At 42.2% G+C, this 21,182-nt stretch overlaps 2 protein-coding genes across 6 annotated transcripts in view; both read left to right on the top strand.

Annotated features, from left to right (window-relative positions):
- Nucleotides 1–12,539, top strand: part of CCDC141 (coiled-coil domain containing 141) — a 202,846-nt gene extending 190,307 nt beyond the window's left edge. For 3 of the 5 annotated variants that reach the window (XM_070070578.1, XM_070070582.1, XM_070070579.1), the window contains 3 exons: nucleotides 352–468; nucleotides 9,279–10,135; nucleotides 12,144–12,539. In XM_070070578.1, the coding sequence (XP_069926679.1) occupies nucleotides 352–468; nucleotides 9,279–10,135; nucleotides 12,144–12,411 (1,242 nt within the window). In that variant the 3' untranslated portion in view covers nucleotides 12,412–12,539. Of the gene's footprint in view, nucleotides 1–351; nucleotides 469–9,278; nucleotides 11,208–12,143 lie in introns of those variants that run through there. The other 2 variants (XM_070070581.1, XM_070070583.1) reach the window with 2 other exon arrangements.
- Nucleotides 12,540–15,126: 2,587 nt separating this feature from the next.
- Nucleotides 15,127–20,537, top strand: LOC127491589 (small ribosomal subunit protein eS7-like). Its single transcript, XM_070070585.1, has one exon. It carries the CDS (start codon nucleotides 18,067–18,069, stop codon nucleotides 18,556–18,558), a length of 492 nt encoding a protein of 163 aa, XP_069926686.1. The 5' UTR covers nucleotides 15,127–18,066; the 3' UTR covers nucleotides 18,559–20,537.
- The last annotated feature ends 645 nt before the right edge of the window (nucleotides 20,538–21,182 follow it).

A 21,182-nucleotide genomic window follows, 5' to 3' on the forward strand; every position in this document is an offset into this window, starting at 1 on the left:
TCTCTCCCCCATTGCTGCGCCCCAGACTCTCCCACAGGTTTCAACTTCCACGCACAGTGACTCCTCTCTCTAGAGAAAGTGCCTGTTGGAGCATCCTATTGCAACGATTCCGTCTTTCCCGATGGGTCTTTGCATGACCAGTTTTCACTGGCAATGAACTTTATCAAAGGAGTGAGGCAGGAAGGGAGCTGTGAGCTTGAAGGGATAATGGTAGAAATCACATCACAGGTCCACATCAGACTCTTGCGGAAGACTTTTGTTGAAGGGTTGCAAAGAGCCACTGCTTTTCTTCCAGGTTTGTGTCTTCCATCTTTGCTGGCCCAGGCTTTCACTAACTGCTTCTTTGTACAGCAGGGAGATGTGTTAAAGATGAACCCACACTTGGAGGACTTCCATGAGCATTGCATTGACCTATTAAAGGAGCCAGCAAGAAATAAGCAGACGATATTCAGTGAAGGAAGGAACAAGGTAAAGAGAGCGCCTTAACCTCTGTTATTCCATATTTCTGCTTTGCCATTTTTTGGCATCATTGTGCATTGCACACTAAATGGGGCTGGGTGGGAAGTGGAGTCTTGTTTCCCGTATAAATGAAATTGCTGACTGTGAATGCACTGTGCCTTTCCTCCTGCCTTAATCCTGCCTACCCCCAGGTCCCTCTGCCTCCTGCTGCTTCCCTCTGAGTGCCTCCTACTGAACACCACAACCACAGCTCTTCATAGAGGTCATGCAAGGGCCGTTCAAGCACCATCCTGTGCTCCCAGGCTCCTTCTGTTTCTTCCACCTCTAACTGCCTTTCCTTTCGTTCTTTTCATTTTCTTATTACTTAAAAAATTTATTTTTAAAAGCAGAGAGAGATCTTCCATCCCATTGATTAGAATTTGATCCACTTTCAAATTTGCTTCTATTCTGTCACATTGTGAAACTATGACTTTTATTGTTTTACCTATTGTAAAACCTAAGTATATGAAATTAGATTGTATTTTGTTCCCATTGAATCAACCTCTAATGTGATATTCCCAGACACATGCACTGAAACGTAGACTCCACCAGAATATGCACACTAAAGTATTTAAAGAAATGCTTCAATTAGTCTAAAACTTAGACATTTACAGATTAATTCGCAAAAGCACAAAACCTGCAAGTACAAAATGTTAGTGTACAGCCTTGTTTCCAAAGCGTGACTGACATCACAGAGTCCTTCTGGGCTTTCGGCATTGGTTGTCCCCTCTCTTTTCATAGCTGCAGGACGATAAGTAGCTTTTAGCTTTGTGCTCTGCCAAGTTAGCCTGGCCCCAATGTCTCTCCTGGGGAAGTACAGGAGCAGTAGCACCAACATTATTCTCAACTTCCCTCAGTTGATAAAATGTACATCTTGTGACATAAGACAAGCAAACAAAAGCCAAACAAATAAAACCACTCTCTATTTGTTGTGGCCGTTATTTCATTGAGCGAGATCTATAGTTTCCTGAAGTTCAGGCAGTTCTTATAATTTTATAGGTCCTTTTCTGCAGGTTAAGTCTATGTCAAGGTCATCAAATATGATTAAGCAGGTAAATATTGTGGTACGGCCTTGAGCTACTTAAACCCCAGTTCCTTTCTGAGTCGAAGGAAAGCTATCCAACCTTGATCCTCTTGGTCAGGGTTCGTCTTACATCAAATGCTCCTTGGTTACTCCGATTGCTCTCAATCAGGGTTTCACAGTCCCAACGTTATTGGCGTATGTGCCAGAAAAATCCATTGCAGGGGTTGTCCTCTGTGTTGTGGAATGTTCATGAGCAGCCCTGGCCTCTCCCCACAAGATGCCAGTAACACCACCATCCCCTGCAGTTGTGACAATCAAAAATATCTACAGACACTGCCAAGTGGCCTCTGGGGAGCAAAACCACCCCTGATGGGGAACAAACAACAGGTTAAAATGATGAGAAATAGGAGCCAAGTGTTGTGGCACAGCAAAGTAAGCACTACCTGGGCCACTGGCATCCATCAAGTCCTGGCTGCTCTGTTTCTGATCCAGCTCCCTGCTACTGCACCTGGAAAAGCAGCAGATGATGGCACAAGTCCTTGGGCCTCTGCACCCACGTAGGGGACCCAGCTGGAATTCCACACTCCTGGCTTCTGTCTGGTTATTACAGCTATTTGGGGGTGAACAAGATGAGGGGAGATGGGTTTCTCTCTCCCTCTTTCCCTCTCTCTGACACTCTGCCTTCCAAAAAAATAAATGTTTTATACCTCTTCAAACCAGTGGTTAGGAATGTTATACTTCTATAGTTTTTTTAAAAATTTATTATTCATTTTAAAATCAGAGTTTCACAGAGAGAGACGGAGAGGCAGAGAGAGAGAGAGAAGTCTTCTATCCCCAATTGACTGAAATGGCCAGAGCTGCACTGATCCGAAGCCAGGAACCAGGAGCTTCTTCCAGATCTGCCATGTGGGTGCAGGGGCCAAGAACCTGGGCCATCTTCTGCTGCTTTTTCAGGCCATAGCAGAGAGCTGGATAGGAAGTGGAGCAGCCGGGACTCGATCCAGTGCCTATATGGATGCCAGCACTGCAGGCGGAGGCTTTACCCACTACACCACAGCACTGGCCCCAAAAACTACTATCGTTTTAATGATCTGTGATTACTTTAAAATTTACTGTATATGGGTGAAATGGTTATTTTTCCATTCAATTATTATTTATAGCCACAGTCTATATTCCCACTAAACTATGGTCTTTTTGCTTTATACTTTTTAAATTTCTTATTTTATGAGATAGTAAACCTTTTTACTGTGATGTTCTCTCAAAAATTAGAAAAAAGAAAGGGAGAAGTAAGGTGGGTATGAGGTAGAGAGGGGAAGGAAGGGAGAGAGGCAGGGAATATCATTATGTTCCTAGAGTTGTATCTACAAATCACATTGAATGTGATAAAAAACTAATTAAAAATAAATAAAAATATATTTACTAGGAAAAAACCATACCACATTTTCTTAACTAAGTTTCTGGAAGTTCTAAATCTAATATCATATTATTAATTTTATTTAATGATCAGCATTTTCCTACATGATGAACCAACCACATTTACAAAAAAAATCAAAAGCAAAATTAGTACTACCCAAAAAAAAAAAAAAAACCTCATATATACTTAGGAAAAGTATTTTTCTTGCTTTGATTTATTTTCTTATTGAAGAAATAAATTGCTTTAAATAAAAAAAGCAAGATCTGCTTTCATTGAAAAATCTTTTATTTTAGTATAAGATAAAAAGATAGCTTGTCAATCATTCAGTATGAAAGTGCAGGTCCACAATTAAAGCTGTCAAGGATTCCAGGAGACTGGCGCAGTCAGCACAGACAGCATAATAAGAGGGTGGCAGTAAGCTTCACTTTTAAGCAGCTCAATCGCATTTACCCTCTTATTGCCTGTCTTATTTGTATATAGGTCGGGTATAATCGTTCCTCAAAACACCATGTGGGCAGATAAGAAGAAGCACCAAATCACTGCTTCTCTGGGAATTCGTGCATTTAATTCTGATACCTTTAAATGATGTTAATCTTCCTAATGAAATTATTAATCAGAAAGTCCAGTTCTGCAAACCGAATACAAGAATAGGATTGTCACAGGGAGTTTATCCTGGAGATGGCAAAGTGTTTCTCATTTTTCTGATCCAAAAATGCAGCAGGTGGGATTGGACAATCCAGTACATGCCGTGCGTACAGCCCTGCTGACAGATGGGTGGTGGTGGTTTATCCCACCGTGGGTGCTGAAACGAAATCCACAGTGCTATCTCAAAACCCCTGGGGCTCAATGGAGGCGCAGAGTATTAAGAGACTCTCCCGAAGTCAGGGAGCTCTTTAGTGGAAGCGAGGGTTTGATGCCGATCTTCAGAGCCTTCGCACTACAGGAGATTCAGCAATGATCTGATCCGATCTCATTTTACACTTGAGGAGACTGAAGCGAAAGAAGATTCGCTACTTTTTGGTTTCCCAAAATCACACACATGCAGAAGACCCAGTTCTCTGGAGTTTCAGCCACGTCCCTTCTCCAGCAGAGCAAAGGGGAGCACATAACATAACTAAGCTGTGATGATGCTCTACATCTCCATGCCAACCTTTCCCTCTCCCCTTTCATCTGTTTACAGGAGGATTAACAAGGCAGCCCCATGGAAGCAGTTGTATACCAGACAGTGCAGTGGGGTGTTCCCCTCAGACCGAGGAGGACAGTCTCTGGTCCTCTGGATCTCCTGGCAGGAGGGGGAAGGTGCTCTGGCAACACTTGGGCTGGCAATAGTTGAGGAGAAAAAGTGTTCTTTATCACACTTCTCTTCCTGTCTCTTTTACCTTGCCCATCCCAAGTATCCAAAGGTACAAAGTCACCTCTTGGCTGTTCAGAGTGCCCTGCTAAAACCTTCTCCAGAAATGCTTTTCATAGATGTTTTGGAAGGTGAGGTTTTGTGGTATTCCTTTTGATTTACCAAATTGGTGGCTCCCTGTTCTATGAGTTTTGAGAACTGGTTCTGCCCACCTAGTTGGAGGGATGTTGAATACCGTTACATTCGCCTTTCCACACACTCTGGCCACATGCCAGTGATTGAAAATTCAGCTGATTCTGGGAGTCGGTGGAAATGAAAGTTCAGGAATCCTGACAGAGGTAAGACCTGAGGCTATAGTTTCAGGGATCACCAAACGTTTATTGACCTGTAGATACAAACATGGAAGACATCTTTGAGGGGGTGAAAAAAAGCATATAAAGAAAATTATGGAACTTAAAGACATATGTCATTCATATACTTGGCAGATAAGAAAAGAAAAGGCATTGACAAAGATGACAAAGAGCCACCATGGAAATAAGAGAATGAATTTGAGAGCTTAGTTATATTTTGGTGAATTAGGTCAGACTTTCTTGGCAATTGTGTTGGAAGTCATCAGCCTATTACAAGTACTCCCTATCTGTATTGAGGCATGCAGACTTTTTTGCTCCAAAATGTTCACTTTTATTCTGATAGCAAACATGATCTCATGATGGGGAGTTATGGGGGGAAAGTTAGTATGTATGAGTTGGACATCACTTTCATGAAAAAAAGACCCTAGATAGATCTATAAAACTCTGACTCAATGATTGATTGATTGATTTGAAAGGCAGAGAGAGTGTAGAGACAGAGAGATCTTCTGTCCGCTAGTTTATTCCCTAAATGGCCTCAACAGCTGGGAGGTGGGCCAGACCCGCCAGAAGCTAGGAGCCAGGAACTTCTTCCAGGCCTCCACATGGATGCAGAGGCCCAAACTCTTGGGCCATCCTCTGCCACTTTCCCAGGCACATTAGCAGGGAGCTGGATCAGAAGGGAGACAGCCAGGATTCGAACTGGCCCAATATGGGCTGCTGTCATCCCAAGCAGTAATTTAACCCACTAAGCCACAACACTGGCCACTGTGTAACTTTTTTTTGTTTGTTTTTGACAGGCAGAGTGGACAGTGAGAGAGAGACAGACAGACAGAAAGGTCTTCCTTTTGCCCTTCATTCACCCTCCAATGGCTGCCGCGGCCCGCGCTGCGGCTGGCGCACCATGCTGATCTGATGGCAGGAGCCAGGTGCTTATCCTGGTCTCCCATGGGGTGCAGGGCCCAAGGACTTGGGCCATCCTCCACTGCACTCCTGGGCCACAGCAGAGAGCTGGCCTGGAAGAGGGGCAACCAGGACAGAATCCGGCGCCCCGACCGGGACTAGAACCCGGTGTGCCGGCGCCGCAAGGCGGAGGATTAGCCTAGTGAGCCACAGCGCCGGCCTCACTCTGTAACTTTTAAAAGTAGTTACTATAAAATCCCATAACGCCTTAAAAACTGAGAAATTACTTGTATTTGAGGATACGGATAGAAGTGCCAAGAGCCAAATGGATTTACTTGGAGTAAAACTTATTCATTAAACTCACCTTATTTTGCTTGCAAAGATGATTAGTTAATGTGTCACTTTATGTTAGTGCTGTAGGCATAATGTATTGTGATTTCAGGAAGTCATCTGATAAACACACTTAAGATGTCTCTGCTACGATAAGTAGAGAAATGTGAGCTGAGTGAGAGTTTGGTCAGGTTATAATTATACCCAAGAGTGTTAAGTAGTTCATCAATGTCAATGTGGAAGATAATCTGCCTTAGGGAGCTATCTGGCTTTGTTCTAAACTGCAGTGCGCACTTTAATCAGTGGTGTCAGTGGACAGAGGAGTTAGAACACTTTAATTGACTAAAGACCTAGAATGAACAAATGGCCCCATGTGGTTCTTATAAAAATAAAAAAAGAACTATGCAATCACTTTAATAAAAACATATCCTATAAATCAAGAAGATGATGACTCTACTGATTACTACCCATCTGGATGTTAAATCAATTGTAGAAATAAGTATTGGGGGAGGAAGTAAATTAATAAGTTGAAATGTTTCCAGGAAAAGACTTGAGAAACTCTCTCTCTCTCTCTCTCTCTCTCATTGTTAGTATAAAATACCTGACAGCATTATTTTCTGTGAAAGCTACTTCTGTATTTTAAGAATTTTATGAAGTGGAAATAAAATAGGACTCAGTAAGCAGTGAAATTGGATGAAGAACATGGTTGGGACTTTCCTGTGGTTTTCCCACAGCTTCATGCCTCATTGAGACAGACTTGCCAGGGAGTCACTTGGAGGCACAGCCAGACAGCCACAGGCTCCCCTCAGCTTAGAGCCGGCCAAACATTCCCAATGGGTGCAAGGCAAATCCCACAAGAGGAGCTCAGACACAGCTCGGTATGCTCAGTTCCTAATTCCAAACCCTCACTTAAGTAAGCCAGAGGCTGCCCAGGAGGAATTAAGTGGGGATAATGGCTTGGACTTTTATTCAAGTTTCCCCTAAGCTAGTGGTAATGTTTAGGCAGTTTCATAACATTACTCTTCAGCAGAGAGATGTGGGTTACTTGAAAAAGTCATTATGGAGTAGTCCATCCCCAATAGCCCTCGGGTCAACCGATGCCCCTGCTCGTCATGCAGGGGTCTGCAGCCCCACAAGAGTCAGATCTCCCAGAAGGGGAGTGAGTGAGATGATGAAGCTTCCAGGAGCTGACGCTGGAGAGGAGTGGACGGTGTTGAGCACAAACAGTGAAATTGTAGGACCAATTCTCCATGCATTTCAAGAGCTGTTAAACTAGGAAAGCAATTGGGCTGCTTCAGGAGGCCAATTCAAAACCAGCGGAGGGACTGCAGGAAGGCAGACCTTTGCTAATTGTAGAAAGGTAGTCTTAACGCCAGGCGGACATCAAATCCTCAAAGAAGGCACCCATTCAGGAAATCTCTTCAAATAGAGGCTTCCAGAACGCTGTAGAAGACATTCTTAGACTGAATAGGCACTTGGATCAAAGTCCATAGCAGAAGGAAAATAAAAATTGTACTTTCAGCGAGAGATAGAGTCACCAAGTTAAACTATGATAGGACAACGTAAAGAAGGTATGGTGTTTGATAATTTATTTTTTTTAACGTGAGAGACTTTTAAGAAGTACTAGGTCTTATAACTAGCTTTTTTTTAAGATTTATTTTATTTATTTGAAAGAGTTTCAGAGAGAGGGAGAGGAGGGAGAGGGAGAGAGAGAGAGAGAGAGAGAGAGAGAGAGAGAGAGAGAGAAAGGTCTTCCATCTACTGGTTCACTCCCCAAATGGCCTCAACAGCCTGAGCTGATCTGAGGCCAGGAGCCAGGAGCTTCTTCCGGGTCTCCCACATGGGTGCAGGAGCCCAAGGACTTGGGCCATCCTCTTCTGCTTTCTCAGGTGCATCAGCAGGGAGATGGATTGGAAGTAGAGCAGCTGGAACTTGAACTGACACTTCAGGTCCGGGCTTTAACCCGCTGCACTACAGCACAGTCCCTTACATCCAGCTTTAAAACTTTCAAGGAAAGCACTTGCTCTGTGCCAGGTTTATGCTTTCTCTGAGGACAGCTCATCTCTTAGAGACAGTAGAAGGAACACTATTTTGCTTCCACTCTTCAACCTGAAAACATTGATTTTCTCAAAGATCACTTATAAGATATATGTCAAGAGCAGGACAATGGGGTACAATTTCAAACTCAAAGTCAAGAGATAATTTTCTTATGTGCATGTAGTAGCAATAGGACAAAAATCAATACATGCTATTTAGGTAAAAGGGTACTCAGATACTAATAAAAGACACAGCAAGTAGATATAAAACAAGCAGGTTGAAGTCAATGAGACATCTTTCAGCTCCAATGTTCCTTTGAGTCTATGGTAGAAAGAACATGTAAACCTCTTCTGAAACTAGAAAGGGACAAGAATTAATGGGTAGAAGTAGTACCATCCACGGCTGCTAGCAGAGCCCATGTTCCATATGGGGCAGAGAGCTAAGTGGCCAGAGATTCTCCATTGCATATTGCTGTAGTCTCTGGAGAAGGGATCCAACTCCCCTGCCAGGCCATCATCTCCACGAATGTGGAGACTGTGGCTGCTTAACACATTATCCTTCTAATACCTACCATGGTATTAGATATCTAATACCTACCTAGTAGGTGCTTAATAATTTTTTTTACTCCAAGAATAAAACTAAAGGGCTTTCAGAAAATAAAATCAGTCATGAAGAATGGCTTTCTTCTGTGGTACCTGGAGTAGTCAAAATGAAAGGGAGAGAAAGCGTCCCAGGGGCTGGATCCGGGGAAGAAGGCAAATGGGAAGTTGGTGTTTAATGGGTCCGTGGTTTCAGTTTGGGGGGGTTGAAGAAATTCTGGAGATGGATGGTGGTGATGACCACATTGTACGGTGAGTGTGTAATCACTGAACTGTTTACTTAAAATTGGTGAAAATGGGAAATTGTAGTTTTTAGCATTTTTTTAAAAAAGAAAGGCTTTCTTGAGAGAGATGAAGTGTTATTCTGGGAGCATCCGAGCCCACTTACCAAGGAGGGGAGTAGGCTTCAGTGTTTGGAACTCTGTGTTCACACAGAGCGTAGACGTAGCGGAAACACAAGCAGGCAGAACTTGCTGGGTGCGGAGATTCCTCCGACCATGGTTCAGGAGACACTGATCCACTCCAACCTGGTGTTTAGAGGTGAAAACCAGGGCTTTCTCTGTCGTGCTTCCCAAAGCCTGCCCTTCTCCCTCAGATCCGAGGCCACTTGAGCAACTCCCTCGTCATGGGGGCACTGTCCCCAGAGGAGAGGGCCCGGTGGTGCCAGCCACCAAGCTTCACCTCCAGTCTGTGAATGCTGCTGCATTTCACTCTTACTGGAACCCAGGAGAAGCAAGCGAACGACTAACGCCGCTGTGGCTTTTCTCTCCTGAAGGGTCAGGTGCAGGTGGCAGACGTTTTGGTCACCGATGGATCAGAGGAAGAGCGGCTTCCACGGGAGCTGAAGCAGCTGGCCCCTGTCCAAGAGGGTGGCCTCCAAGACCTGCTCCTGCCTGAGGACGTGCTGTCAGGAGAGGAATCTGAGTGTGTCTCCCCAGATGACATCTCTTTGCCCCCACTCCCGAGGAGCCCCGAGTCCCCGCTGGCACCATCTGACATGGAGGTGGAAGACGCACATAGCTCCTACTCCCCCGGCCTGCACACCAGCACCTGTAGGATGCGGACCGGGGCCAGCAGTCCCGGGGAGGCCCAGGAATCTGTTCTTCCTCCGCCTGCTGCTTTCGCTGATGCATGCAGTGATAAGGGAAAAGCGTTTTCAAGTCGTTTGGAGAGGCCTTGCCCCCAGTTCGAATGGGAGCCCCCAGTAACCTCAGGAGGATTTCTGGAAAAGAGTCCTGCCTCATGCAAATTCAGTGCTAACCATCCAGAGAGCATGCTGAGGGCAGTGCATGCCGGGGCCTCCCAGCAGCACCCTCCTGCTCCGGGGAGTTTGCTAGAGACGTGGGGGCAGATGCATGCTGATAATAACGCCACTAAACCCCGAGAGCGGCTGCATGCTGTGCCTGACGCCGTCTCCAGCCTCAGGTCCCCATCAAGCACCAGCCAGGGCTGTCAGAGGCAAGTGGTTCCCCGAGAAGAAATTAGACGCACATCAGCAAAGAACAGAGTGGTCAGCCTAGCTGGCCAGGCTCCGCACTTCTCCAGGCTCCTGTCTAATGTAACTGTCGTGGAAGGTTCTCCAGTGACTTTGGAAGTGGAAGTGACAGGATTTCCAGAGCCTACACTGACATGGTGGGTAGCCTACAATGACAAACCATAAATAGAAGCACATAGAACCCCTGAGAAAAATCACATTGTGTGCACTAACTTCTGCTTTGGGGCTAGCTGACTAACATTCTGTGTCACTGCCATTCTGCATGGTTCTCACTTAGACCCCCAACTCTCTTGAGTAGCAGCATGGTTAATATCTTAAGGGAAAAATTGCTATATAAAATAATGATTGGACAGACTCCAAAAGTACTGTACAATGGGTTGTGTTTGTGTTTGTTTTCCTTTTGGTTCAACATTCCACATTTCTAAAGAGTGGGTTGAGATTCTTTCCCATTGTCTCTTGCTACATAAGCCTGGGAATTTCTTGGTTTAACCTCCTGTGTACAATTAAGCATAAGAATTTGGGTTTTTTCCTTTCTTTCCTTTACCTCTTTTGCCTTCTCCATCTTTTTGAACGGTCATGCTTGCCACCTTTGTTAATGTTTGTTTGTTTTCCTAAGATTTCTTTTTATACATTTCTTCAATACGAGAAGCGGAATAAAATATTTCTTTCACAGTTATTCCAGGTGACAGGTAATAAACCCATTTTTGAAAGGCGGTGTAATAACTGAGCTGTGAAAAACATGATTTCATTTTGCAGACATCATTCATTTTCTAGCCTATTTGTTTTGGTAAAAGGAAACTGTGTATTACGGATTTGGAATCACATACTGGTAGTAACAAGAACAGCAATCCTAACTTTTTCAATATGTGGGTTACTTTGAAACATTTAAGGATTGTTCGTATTTAAGTAGATTGATTTGGGGACAAATCTACAGGCATGTGAGAGTGAACTTACAGAATACTTATAAAGTACAATTATTGTGTGTGCCCACTGATGGTACTCAAAATGAATTGGTTACTTAAGCAACTTAGGAGAAAAATTGGGCTTCTAAAATTATAAAAGAAACTGCACATGTGCTATACTGCAGTTACACCATTTTATTTTGTGGTTTTTTACAGTTGCATGTTTTTTACAAACAAGGAATTTCCTATTTATGAATTAAAGAGATATTTAATGCCTTATTAAATATCAATTCACCTCAAAGGAAAATGTTGTCTGAAGTGTTTTTATCTACACAAACAACTTGGTTAATATACATGGTTGAAGAACCATTGTAACATAGCGGAAAACATTTCTCTGTAGATTCACAACAATTTTGTTCAATTAACAATTGACAAATTTATCAGGGAATCATACTAAGACACTCAGAAAAGTAAAAAGTTTTCCCTTAGGCAATAAGAACAGAGAATTGTCCGTGTTTGCCACGAGACCTTCCTTGCCATGGAAATGTGTGTGTATAAATAAATAAGAGTCAAGAATATACAAAATAAACAAATTATCTGCCTTATAAAAAGGTGCAACTACTTTAGAAATATGTCAGTGACACTTAAAATAATTTGAAGCTTTTTTCACCCTCTAATGAAATTAATGCCCAGCAATCAAATGAGCCTATTTCACCAGGACATGGTGTATAAGTACCTGGCTTCATCACAGCACATTTGAACTATCACGTGGATCTTGGGGCATGAATTTGTTGGGGCAGACGAGTCTCCCTCCAATGCAGATTCCAGGGAGTCACCAGCTGCTATTCCATAGCTGCGGGAAGAATGTTGCAGGCCAATTATGAGGGTGCCTTTTCACATTCACATTGTTGCCATGAGCAAATGGTGGCCCAGTGTGACCAGATGGTCTTGTTTTTGAAGAGGAGCTGGAATCTGAATTTTCATATGCAATATTCCAATTGTTAAGCATTGTCAAAAAATTCAATTTTTAAATTCATGGGCCAAGCCAATCACCATTGTCACCAGTTGCCCACCTCTGCCTGACTGATAAACAGCCTCACTGGGATCTGCTTAGCTGCAAAACGCCTGCTGGTGCTAGAGAATAACTTCAGTGGTCATGGGCCTGTTCGCGGTTGTTGTTAGCACTTGGACACGATGTAAATGAGCAATAATTCTGACTTTAAAAACTGACTCTTTGCTTCAGGTACAAGGAGGGCCAGAAATTGTCTGCAGATGAGCACTTGCAGGTTGTACGCAAGGAGACAAGGCACTCAGTGTTCATTCCAAAGGTATGCAAGGGAGATACAGGCCTGTATGTGGCTTGGGCCCAAAACTCCAGTGGAACTCTCTCCTCGCATGCTATCCTCCACGTGACAGGTAACTGCAGGCCACCGATCACAAGAATTAACTGGGTAACGCTGGGTGTTATCTATCTTAGTGTATCCCTGATATACTGGCTGCTCACTCAGTAACTCCGGTGTTAACGTGAACGGACGTCTTTCTTGCAACCTGAAGGGACAGCACGGTTCTTTTACACGAAACACCCCACAACAAGTGTACCTCTACTCTGGCCATTTTGCTTGTTTGGCTAATACCACTACTTGGAAAAATAATCAAATTTTCTCTAGCATTTAATGTGTTTGAGGAGCCTTATAGTGAGTAAGAATATTTTTTGTACTCTTAGGAAGACATGTGTTCAATATAATACATCGCAAAGTTCTATTTATTGCCTCTAAATATTTTGAATCTTTAAAAATCTTAGTTAGCATGTAATACTTGCGCATTGTCATAGGTTACCATGCAATATTTCAATACATGTGTAAAGTATAAAGTGATCCAATCAGGCAGTTAGCATTCCGTGTCTTTATCTTGTGTTTGGAGCCTCCTAGCCCTCTCTTCCAGTTCTTTAATCAGTATATGATACATTATTGTGAACTACAGTCACCCACGGTGATGTGGGACACCAGTTCTTATTACTTCTAACTGTGTCATGTTTTCCGTCATCCATCAGCACTCCCCCTACTCTTCCAAGCCTCCAGTAACCACTAATCTGGGTTCAGATGAGTTTTATTAAGTCTCCACATAGGGGAGAGAACATGCAGTATTTGTCTGTCTTTGTTTGGCTTATATCATTGAACATAATGACTTCTAGTTCCACACACATTTTGCTACAAATGTCAGGATTTCATCCATTCATTCTTTTTTTAAAAAAATATTTATTTTTTTGAAAAGCAGAGTTATAGAGAGAATAAGAGAGAGAAAGAGACAGGCAGACAGGAGAGAGGAGATAGAGGGGAGAGAGAGAGCTTCCATCTGCTGCCTCACTCCCCAAATGGCCACAGAGTTGGGGCTGAGCTAGTCTAAAGCCAGAAACCTGGAACTCCATCCAGGCCTCCCACATAGGTGGCAGGGCTGCAACTACTTGGGCTGTCTTCTGCTGTCTTCTTAGGCACTTTGTCGGGGAGCTTGATTGGAAGTGGAGTAGTAAGGACTCCAACCAGTTCCCATACAGGCTGCCTGCATGGCAGGTGATGACTTAACCCACTGTACCACAATGTGGGCCCTAGGTTTCCTTTTTTATGACTGAATTCCAGTGTGTACACATGCCACATGTTCTTTATTCATTCATCCATTGATAGATAGCTAGGTTGATTCCATATCTTGACTTTTGCACATTGTGCTACAGTGGACAGGGGAATGCAGTTATGTTTTTCATATGCTCATTTAATTTTCTTTGAGTGTATTCTCAGAAGTGGGATAGCTAGATAATGTGGTAAATCTATTTATAGTTTTCTGGGGAATCTCCATACCATTCTTCATAATGATTGTATCAGTTTACATTCCTACCGACCATGTATAAAGTTTCTTTTTCTCCACATCTTCACTAGCCTTTGTTTTTTTTTTGTCTTTTTGATAATAGCCATTCTAACTGGAGTGAAATGATACATATGCATTTCCCTGGTGGCTAGTGATATTGAGCTCTTCTGCATGTATTTGTTGGCTATTGTGAAATGTCTATTTAGATCCTTTGTCCAGTTATTCACTGGATTTTTTTGTCCTTGAGTTTTTTAATTCCTTACATATTCTAGATGTTAACCCTTTGTCAGATGCATAGTTTACAAATATTTTCTCTATTCTGTCTTTTCACTCTGTTTATTATTTCCTTTGTTGGGCAGAAGCTTCTAAGTTTTCTACAATCCAATTTACCTAGTTTGGCTTTTGTCGCCTATACTTTTGGTGGCCTTATTAAAAAATTGTTGCCTGTAATAATGTCTTAAAATGTTTATCCTGTTTTTTTCTTCTAGTAGTTCCTAGTTCTGATTTTACATTTAGGACTTTGATCTAGTTTGAGCTGACTTCTCTGTAGGGTGAGCAATAGGGAGGGTCTAACTTCAGTCATCTGCAAATGGATATTCAGTTTTCCAGCACCATGTATTGAAGAAAGTACCCTTTTTTGAGTGTATTTTTTGGTGCTTTTGTTGAGAATGAGTTGAGTCTAGAAATGGATCAATTTGGATTCATTTCTGGGATCTCTGTTGTGTTCCATTGGTCATTGTGTCTGTATTTATACCAGCAGTATATTGTTTTCATACAGTGACTGTACTGTGCCTTGAAATCTGGTATTGTGATGCCTCCATCTTTGTTCTTTTAGTTCACGATTGCTTTGGCTACTCAGGGGCTTTTGTGCATCCATATTAAGGTTTTTTTTATTCCTGTGAATAAGCTTATTGGTATTTTCATGGGGATTGCGTTTAATCTCTAAGTCATTTTGGATAGCATGATTATTTTAATAATAATAATCTCACAGCCCATGAATATGAAAAATCTTTGTGTGTGTGTGTGTGTGTGTGTGTTCTACAATTTCTTTCATTGGTATTTTGCAATTTTCATCGTGGAGACCTTCCACATCCTTAATGAAATTTATTCTGAAGTATTTTTTAGTGATTGTGAATGAGATTGTTCTTATAATATCTTTGTCATTGAGTTCATTATTGGTGCACAAAAACTGATTTTTGTGTGTTAATATTGTATCCTGCAATTCTGCTGAATTTATTTATTAACTCTAACACTCTTTTGTGGAGTCTATATTTTTCTGTATACAGAATAATGTCATCTCCAAAGAGGTGGAATTTGACTTCCTCCTTTCCTATTTGTGTGCCTTTTATTTCTTTCTTTTGCCTTATTGCTCTGGGTAAAACTCAAGGACTGTATTGAATTAGAGAGATGAAACATGGAACATCCTTGTCTGGTTCCAGATCGTAGGGGAAATATTTTCAGCATGTGTCCATTCAATATGATGTTGACTGTTTATTTTGTCCTCGTGTATTTATGTATTTACTTTTCCATTTTAATTTATTTTTAACAGATTCAATATGATTTATAGATACAAGTCTAATAATATAATCATATTCTCCTCCTCCCTTCCTCCCTCCCTCTTACTCTCCTTCCTTCTACCCTTTTTGACATAACATATTTTAAATTTATTCCCTCCTAATTTACAAGTATCCAGATGAAGGCTCATATCACCAGAGATGTGAGCTAAATTCCAAATCTAATTGTTTGATAATATATTTTTAATCATACTCATAAACATGTCTTTGTAGGGAATAACAGGAATATTGACTGAAGTTGTAATTTCCATGATTGCATGAGCTATTCTTTGATCTTTTGTTCATGTACTGGTCTCATTTACTGAAATACAACTTATGTAGTTTCTACATAGACCACATTCCTGAACCTGAGGATGCCACTACAGTCATTTCATGTTGATGCCATGGGTTTGAAATTGGAAAATAGGCATGCTGTCAACTTTAATGCATTTTCATTCTTCCATCAGCTCTGCATGTCATATAGTGAGATAGACCACAGGCTGGAGAAATGGAATGGACTGTTACTCCTGTCATTCCATCAATGTGGTTCTGGTAGCCATGAATATACAACTGCAAGCAGGTCTTCCTGATTCTGGCCTTTTTTTTTCCCAAGAAAGACTGACTGATACATTATTTCATTCCCAAATGCCAGGGCTGGGCCAGACCAAAGCTAGGAGCCCAGAATTCCATCCAGATCTTCCAGGTGGGTGGCAGGGACTCAAGTACTCAAGCCATCATCTGCTGCTTCCCATGATGCATTAGCAGGAAGCTGCATTGGAAGCAGAGTAGGCAGGGCTCAAACCAGCACTTCTAAATGGAATGTGGGACTCCAAGTTGTAGCTTAACATTCTGTACCACAACACCCACCCCTGCTTCTAACCTTGATTTTGCTGCTGACTGCTTTTATAATCTGTGGCAAGGTATCTCATTACCTCAGTGTGGTATGGAAAATGGGTTCATCATCTACCTCTTGGGCAACTGAGAGTTTTCATTTCATGTCTTATCAAGACCCAGAAAGAAGAAAACATTCCCTGAAGGCTGAGGGTCAGTCTATTGTTTGACATCATCTATCATTGCATTGGTCTACTGCCCACTCTTTCTCTTCCAGATGCTATTTCTTTAGACTACTAAGAAGTGCTGTTAAGATGTAATTTCTAACTATGCCCATGGAAGAAAATGATGTTTTATGAATTGAAGCTTAGATTCCTTTTCAATTTCTTAAGGACTACATCCTTTTCAAAGACATGAATTAAACTCAGGAGAATGCACTTAATATGTTTTAGCAGGGGTGGGGAGGCATGGAAGTAGGTAATAAGATAGTATAAAAAGTTCTATTTCTTTAAAATAATTATCACTGTAATATTGAAATGAATTCTACACCTTTCTGAAATACATTATTCAGAAAAGAAGATCATCCTTTTTGGTTACTGTGGAAAATAAGCTTGAATGAGAGACACATTTATTTTTTAGATTTTAAAGATAGTCTTGTCATACAAGGGCAAAATCTTTGTGAAAGAATAATTCATTAAAGATTTTTGATGAGCAGAAGGAATTGATTATGTTGCTGGAAGGCTGTCTACAAATAGTCAAAATATTTAAATGTAATATATTCAAGTTGGTATTTAAAAGTTACTAAATGTCTGAAGATGTGAAATTTGTAGTGAAGTAAAAAGTTGTCATATTCTGTCATGTGCTGCATATTCAACTTAATTAAAAATTAAAATTCTTAATTTTCTTCCAGATTTTGACAGAAACCTTTTAAAAGCTTATATGCATGGTGTTTTAGGGAACTCATAGTCTCTTAACTTTTCCATCCCATTCTTTTGACAATTTCTAGTATTTGTATGGTAACCAACTGCTGTTGCCCACATTGAAGCTAAAGAGTAAAGCCTTTGCATGTGTAAGGAAGGCAGGCAGGACATGGTAAGGGATTCTCTCTCTCCTCACTTTTGAGTTTCTTCTATGTTCATTTGGTGCGATCTCCCTTCACAATCTGTCAGCTTCATTGAATAAATGTTGTAGGATTGATTTGACATGAAAATTGCTGGTTTGCTTTCCCTGTGGCATGCTGGCTAACGTTAATCCTTTGGGAAAAAAAGTAGGCTATATATGCATCCATGGCATAAGACAAAACACGGGGTATGAAGTCACCTGATATACAAATATGTATAATATGAATATATACAGAGCTCAGACATGGGTAAGAAGTACTATTCTCAAATTCATTATATGGTTCAAAGAGTTTCTCTTTATTTGTCTACTTCTTCTTCTGGGCTATCAGTGGATTGGAAATTCTCACAGCAATGAAGAATAATAAGATATTCAGTTCTTATTTTGATTGTATTCTAATGTCAGACATGTAAGTGTGATTTTTCAGAACTAGAACTCAAGCACGCTGATGTGCGATGAGGGGCATCCCAGGTGGTTTCTTCTTTTTTTTTATTTGTTTATTTATTTGAAAGGTGGAATTAGACAGAAGTAGAGGCAGAGAGAGGGAGAGAGGTCTTCCATCTGCTGGTTCACTCCCCAGCCAATCTGAAGCCAGAAACCAGGAGCTTCTTCTGGGTCTCCCATGCTGATGCAGGGGCCAAAGGACCTGGGCCACCTTTACTGCTTTCCCAGGCCATAGCAAAGAGCTGGATTAGAAGTGGAGCAGGAGAAGCCACGTTCAGCTCGAGCGCCAAGATCGTGAAGCCCAATGGCGAAAAGCCGGATGAGTTCGAGTCGGGGATCTCCCAGGCGCTCCTGGAGCTGGAGATGAACTCGGACCTCAAGGCTCAACTAAGGGAGCTGAACATCACGGCTGCCAAGGAAATCGAAGTTGGTGGTGGCCGGAAAGCTATCATCATCTTTGTTCCCGTTCCTCAACCAAAATCCTTCCAGAAAATTCAAGTCCGGCTAGTTCGTGAGCTGGAGAAAAAGTTTAGTGGGAAGCACGTTGTCTTTATTGCTCAGAGGAGGATTCTGCCTAAGCCAACTCAAAAAAGCCGCACGAAAAATAAGCAGAAGCGCCCTAGGAGCCGCACTCTGACAGCCGTGCACGATGCGATCCTTGAGGACTTAGTCTTCCCAAGTGAAATTGTGGGCAAGAGAATCCGTGTGAAACTGGATGGCAGCCGGCTCATAAAGGTCCATCTGGACAAAGCACAGCAGAATAACGTGGAGCACAAGGTGGAAACTTTCTCTGGTGTGTATAAGAAGCTCATAGGCAAGGATGTTAATTTTGAGTTCCCAGAATTCCAGTTGTAAACAAAAATGACTAAATAAAAGATGCTTCACGGTAAAAAAAAAAAAAAAAAAAAAAAAAAACAGCCATGACTTGAACCGGCACCCATATGGGATGCTGTTACTGCAGGCGACAGCTTTACCCACTGGGCCATGGAGCCAGCCCCCTAGGTGGTTTCTTAAATGCTGTACCAAGTGCCCAACCCAGGATTTCTGGCTTGATAAAAGAATTTTTTTTATGAAACTCTGAACTCATTTTCCAAATAAACAATTAGAAACAAAAGTATGAACTGAAGTTATTAGTTGAAAATGTAAAACCTAGTCATTCAAATGATGTTTCTATTTTAAGGTATATACATGATTTATATCCATTTACCTTTAGAGGAAATTCTAGATAGTAAATTTAAAAACTTCTTTTAAAATGTTTATTAATGTAGTTTATTTCAAAGGCAAGAGACAGAAAGTGAGTGAGCTCATGTCCACTGATACAGCCACCAAATGTCTGAAACGGCCAGAGCTGGGCTAGACTGAAATAGTGAATCAGGCACTCAATCCAGGTTCCACCATGAGGGGCAGGGACTCAAGTACTTGAACAACCCCCTGCTGCCTCCCAAAGTGTGCATTAGCAGGAAGCTGGAATCAGCATGGAGCTAGAACCCAAACCCAGACGCTCTGATATGGGGTGCAGGTGTGCCAAGCAGCGTCTTAACCGCTGTGCCAAATGCTCACCCCTAAAAATCTTGAACAAGGAAATTGAAATGGAAGAAACATTAAGAATTACATATGAGGGCCAGTGCCGCGGCTCAATAGGCTAATCCTCTGCCTGCAGCGCCAGCACACCGGGTTCTAGTCCTGATCGGGGCGCCGGATTCTGTCCTGGTCACTCCTCTTCCAGTCCAGCTCTCTGCTGTGGCCCAGGAGTGCAGTGGAGGATGGCCCAAGTGCTTGGGCCCTGCACCCCATGGGAGACCAGGAGAAGCACCTGGCTCCTGGCTTCAGATCAGCGTGGTGCGCCGGCCGTGGCGGCCATTGGAGGGTGAACCAATGGCAAAGGAAGACCTTTCTCTCTGTATCTCTCTTTCACTGTCCACTCTGCTTGTCAAAAAAAAAAAAAAAATTACATATGCAGGATGAGTATTTGGCCTAACAGTGAAGATGCCACTTGCAATGCCCACATCCTGTATCTGAGTGTCTGGATTTGAGTCCTACCTCCACTCTCAATTCTGACTTCCTACTAATGTACAAACTGGGAGGCGCCAGGTGATGGCTCAAGTACTTGAGTCACTTCACCCACATGAGAGACCCAGATTAAGTTCCCAGCTCCTGGTTTTAGCCCAGCCCCAACTTTTGCATGCATTTAGGAGTACATCAGTGGATGGGAAGTATTATCTGTCTCTGTTTCTCTCTCTCTCTCCTTCTCTCTCTCTCTGCCTCTTAAATAAATATTTTCAAAATTATATATAATACATATTTATTACTTTGAAGGAATATAAAGACAAAACACCAAAAACATGTTTTGAACTTCCAGTAAGGCAAAACCACTGGGTTTTCCAGTTCCGATTTTTCAATTAAAGGATGTGTAAACATTTAGTAAGTTTTCCACATTCAATTCCAGGAAGATTTTACCAAAAGAATCCTTACATTGGAGTCACTGAATATTCTAAAATATCTAAAATATCTGAAAATCAAGCAGAAAAAATGAGCTAGTTTATTCAAAAATGGTAATCATCACTGAAGATTCAAACCACAAACTTAAAACAGGTTACTGCAAGAAATTTCTAACCACTTCATTCGGGCTTCAGATCTCTCAGGCGGTGCACAAGGCTCCTCCTACCCACCACCCCTGGAAAAGTGGCGTTTAACTAGAGGTTGCTAACCCATCATGCTCTGTCCTCTGCAGCCCTCTTTCCCTGTATCTGCCTTTCTGTAGCTCACTCTGACTTCCTGTGGCTTAACTCCTGCTTATCTTCCCCGCCCATTGGAGACACAGCTTCTCCCCAGCAGTTTTCTGACCCATTAAGTCCAATGCAGGTGCTCCTGCTGTATGCATGTGCACTCAGGTGTCACATCTTAATTTACAGAACTGGAATCATGTGTTTGAGCATCTGTCTCTGGCTAGGCTCTGAGAATGTTAGCAACAGCAGCCTGACAGCCCTGTTTGTCATCATCACATTTCCCGAGTCTGGGACATAGTCACACTCGGTAAGGTTTTTTTTTTTTTTTTTTTCAGAGGCAAACAAAGATAAACCTAACTGATTTTTATTCTCAGTTTAGGGGTAGGAGAGGGAAAATGTGAAATGATGAAGGTCATTCTTACTCCTTAATGACATGAGCCAACAGGAATCAGACTCTACCCATGATGCCTGTGTGAAACACTCTCACCCAGGAGCTACCAAACTTACCTGAGAAACTTCCAGACCTCCTCTATTAGACCCTGGTGGAAAATTCAGATTTAAAAATAGATACAGGGGCCGGTGCTGTGGCGCAGTGGGTTAACGCCCTGACCTGAAGTGCCGGCATCCCATATGGGCGCTGGTTCGAGACCCAGCTGCTCCACTTTTGATCTAGCTCCATGCTATGGCCTGGGAAAGCAGTAGAAGATGGCCCAAGTCTTTGGGCCCCTGCACTCATGTGGGAGACCCAGAAGA

This window comes from Oryctolagus cuniculus, chromosome 3 (genome assembly GCF_964237555.1).
Source record: "Oryctolagus cuniculus chromosome 3, mOryCun1.1, whole genome shotgun sequence".
In the NCBI taxonomy this organism is placed as follows: Eukaryota; Metazoa; Chordata; class Mammalia; order Lagomorpha; family Leporidae; genus Oryctolagus; species Oryctolagus cuniculus.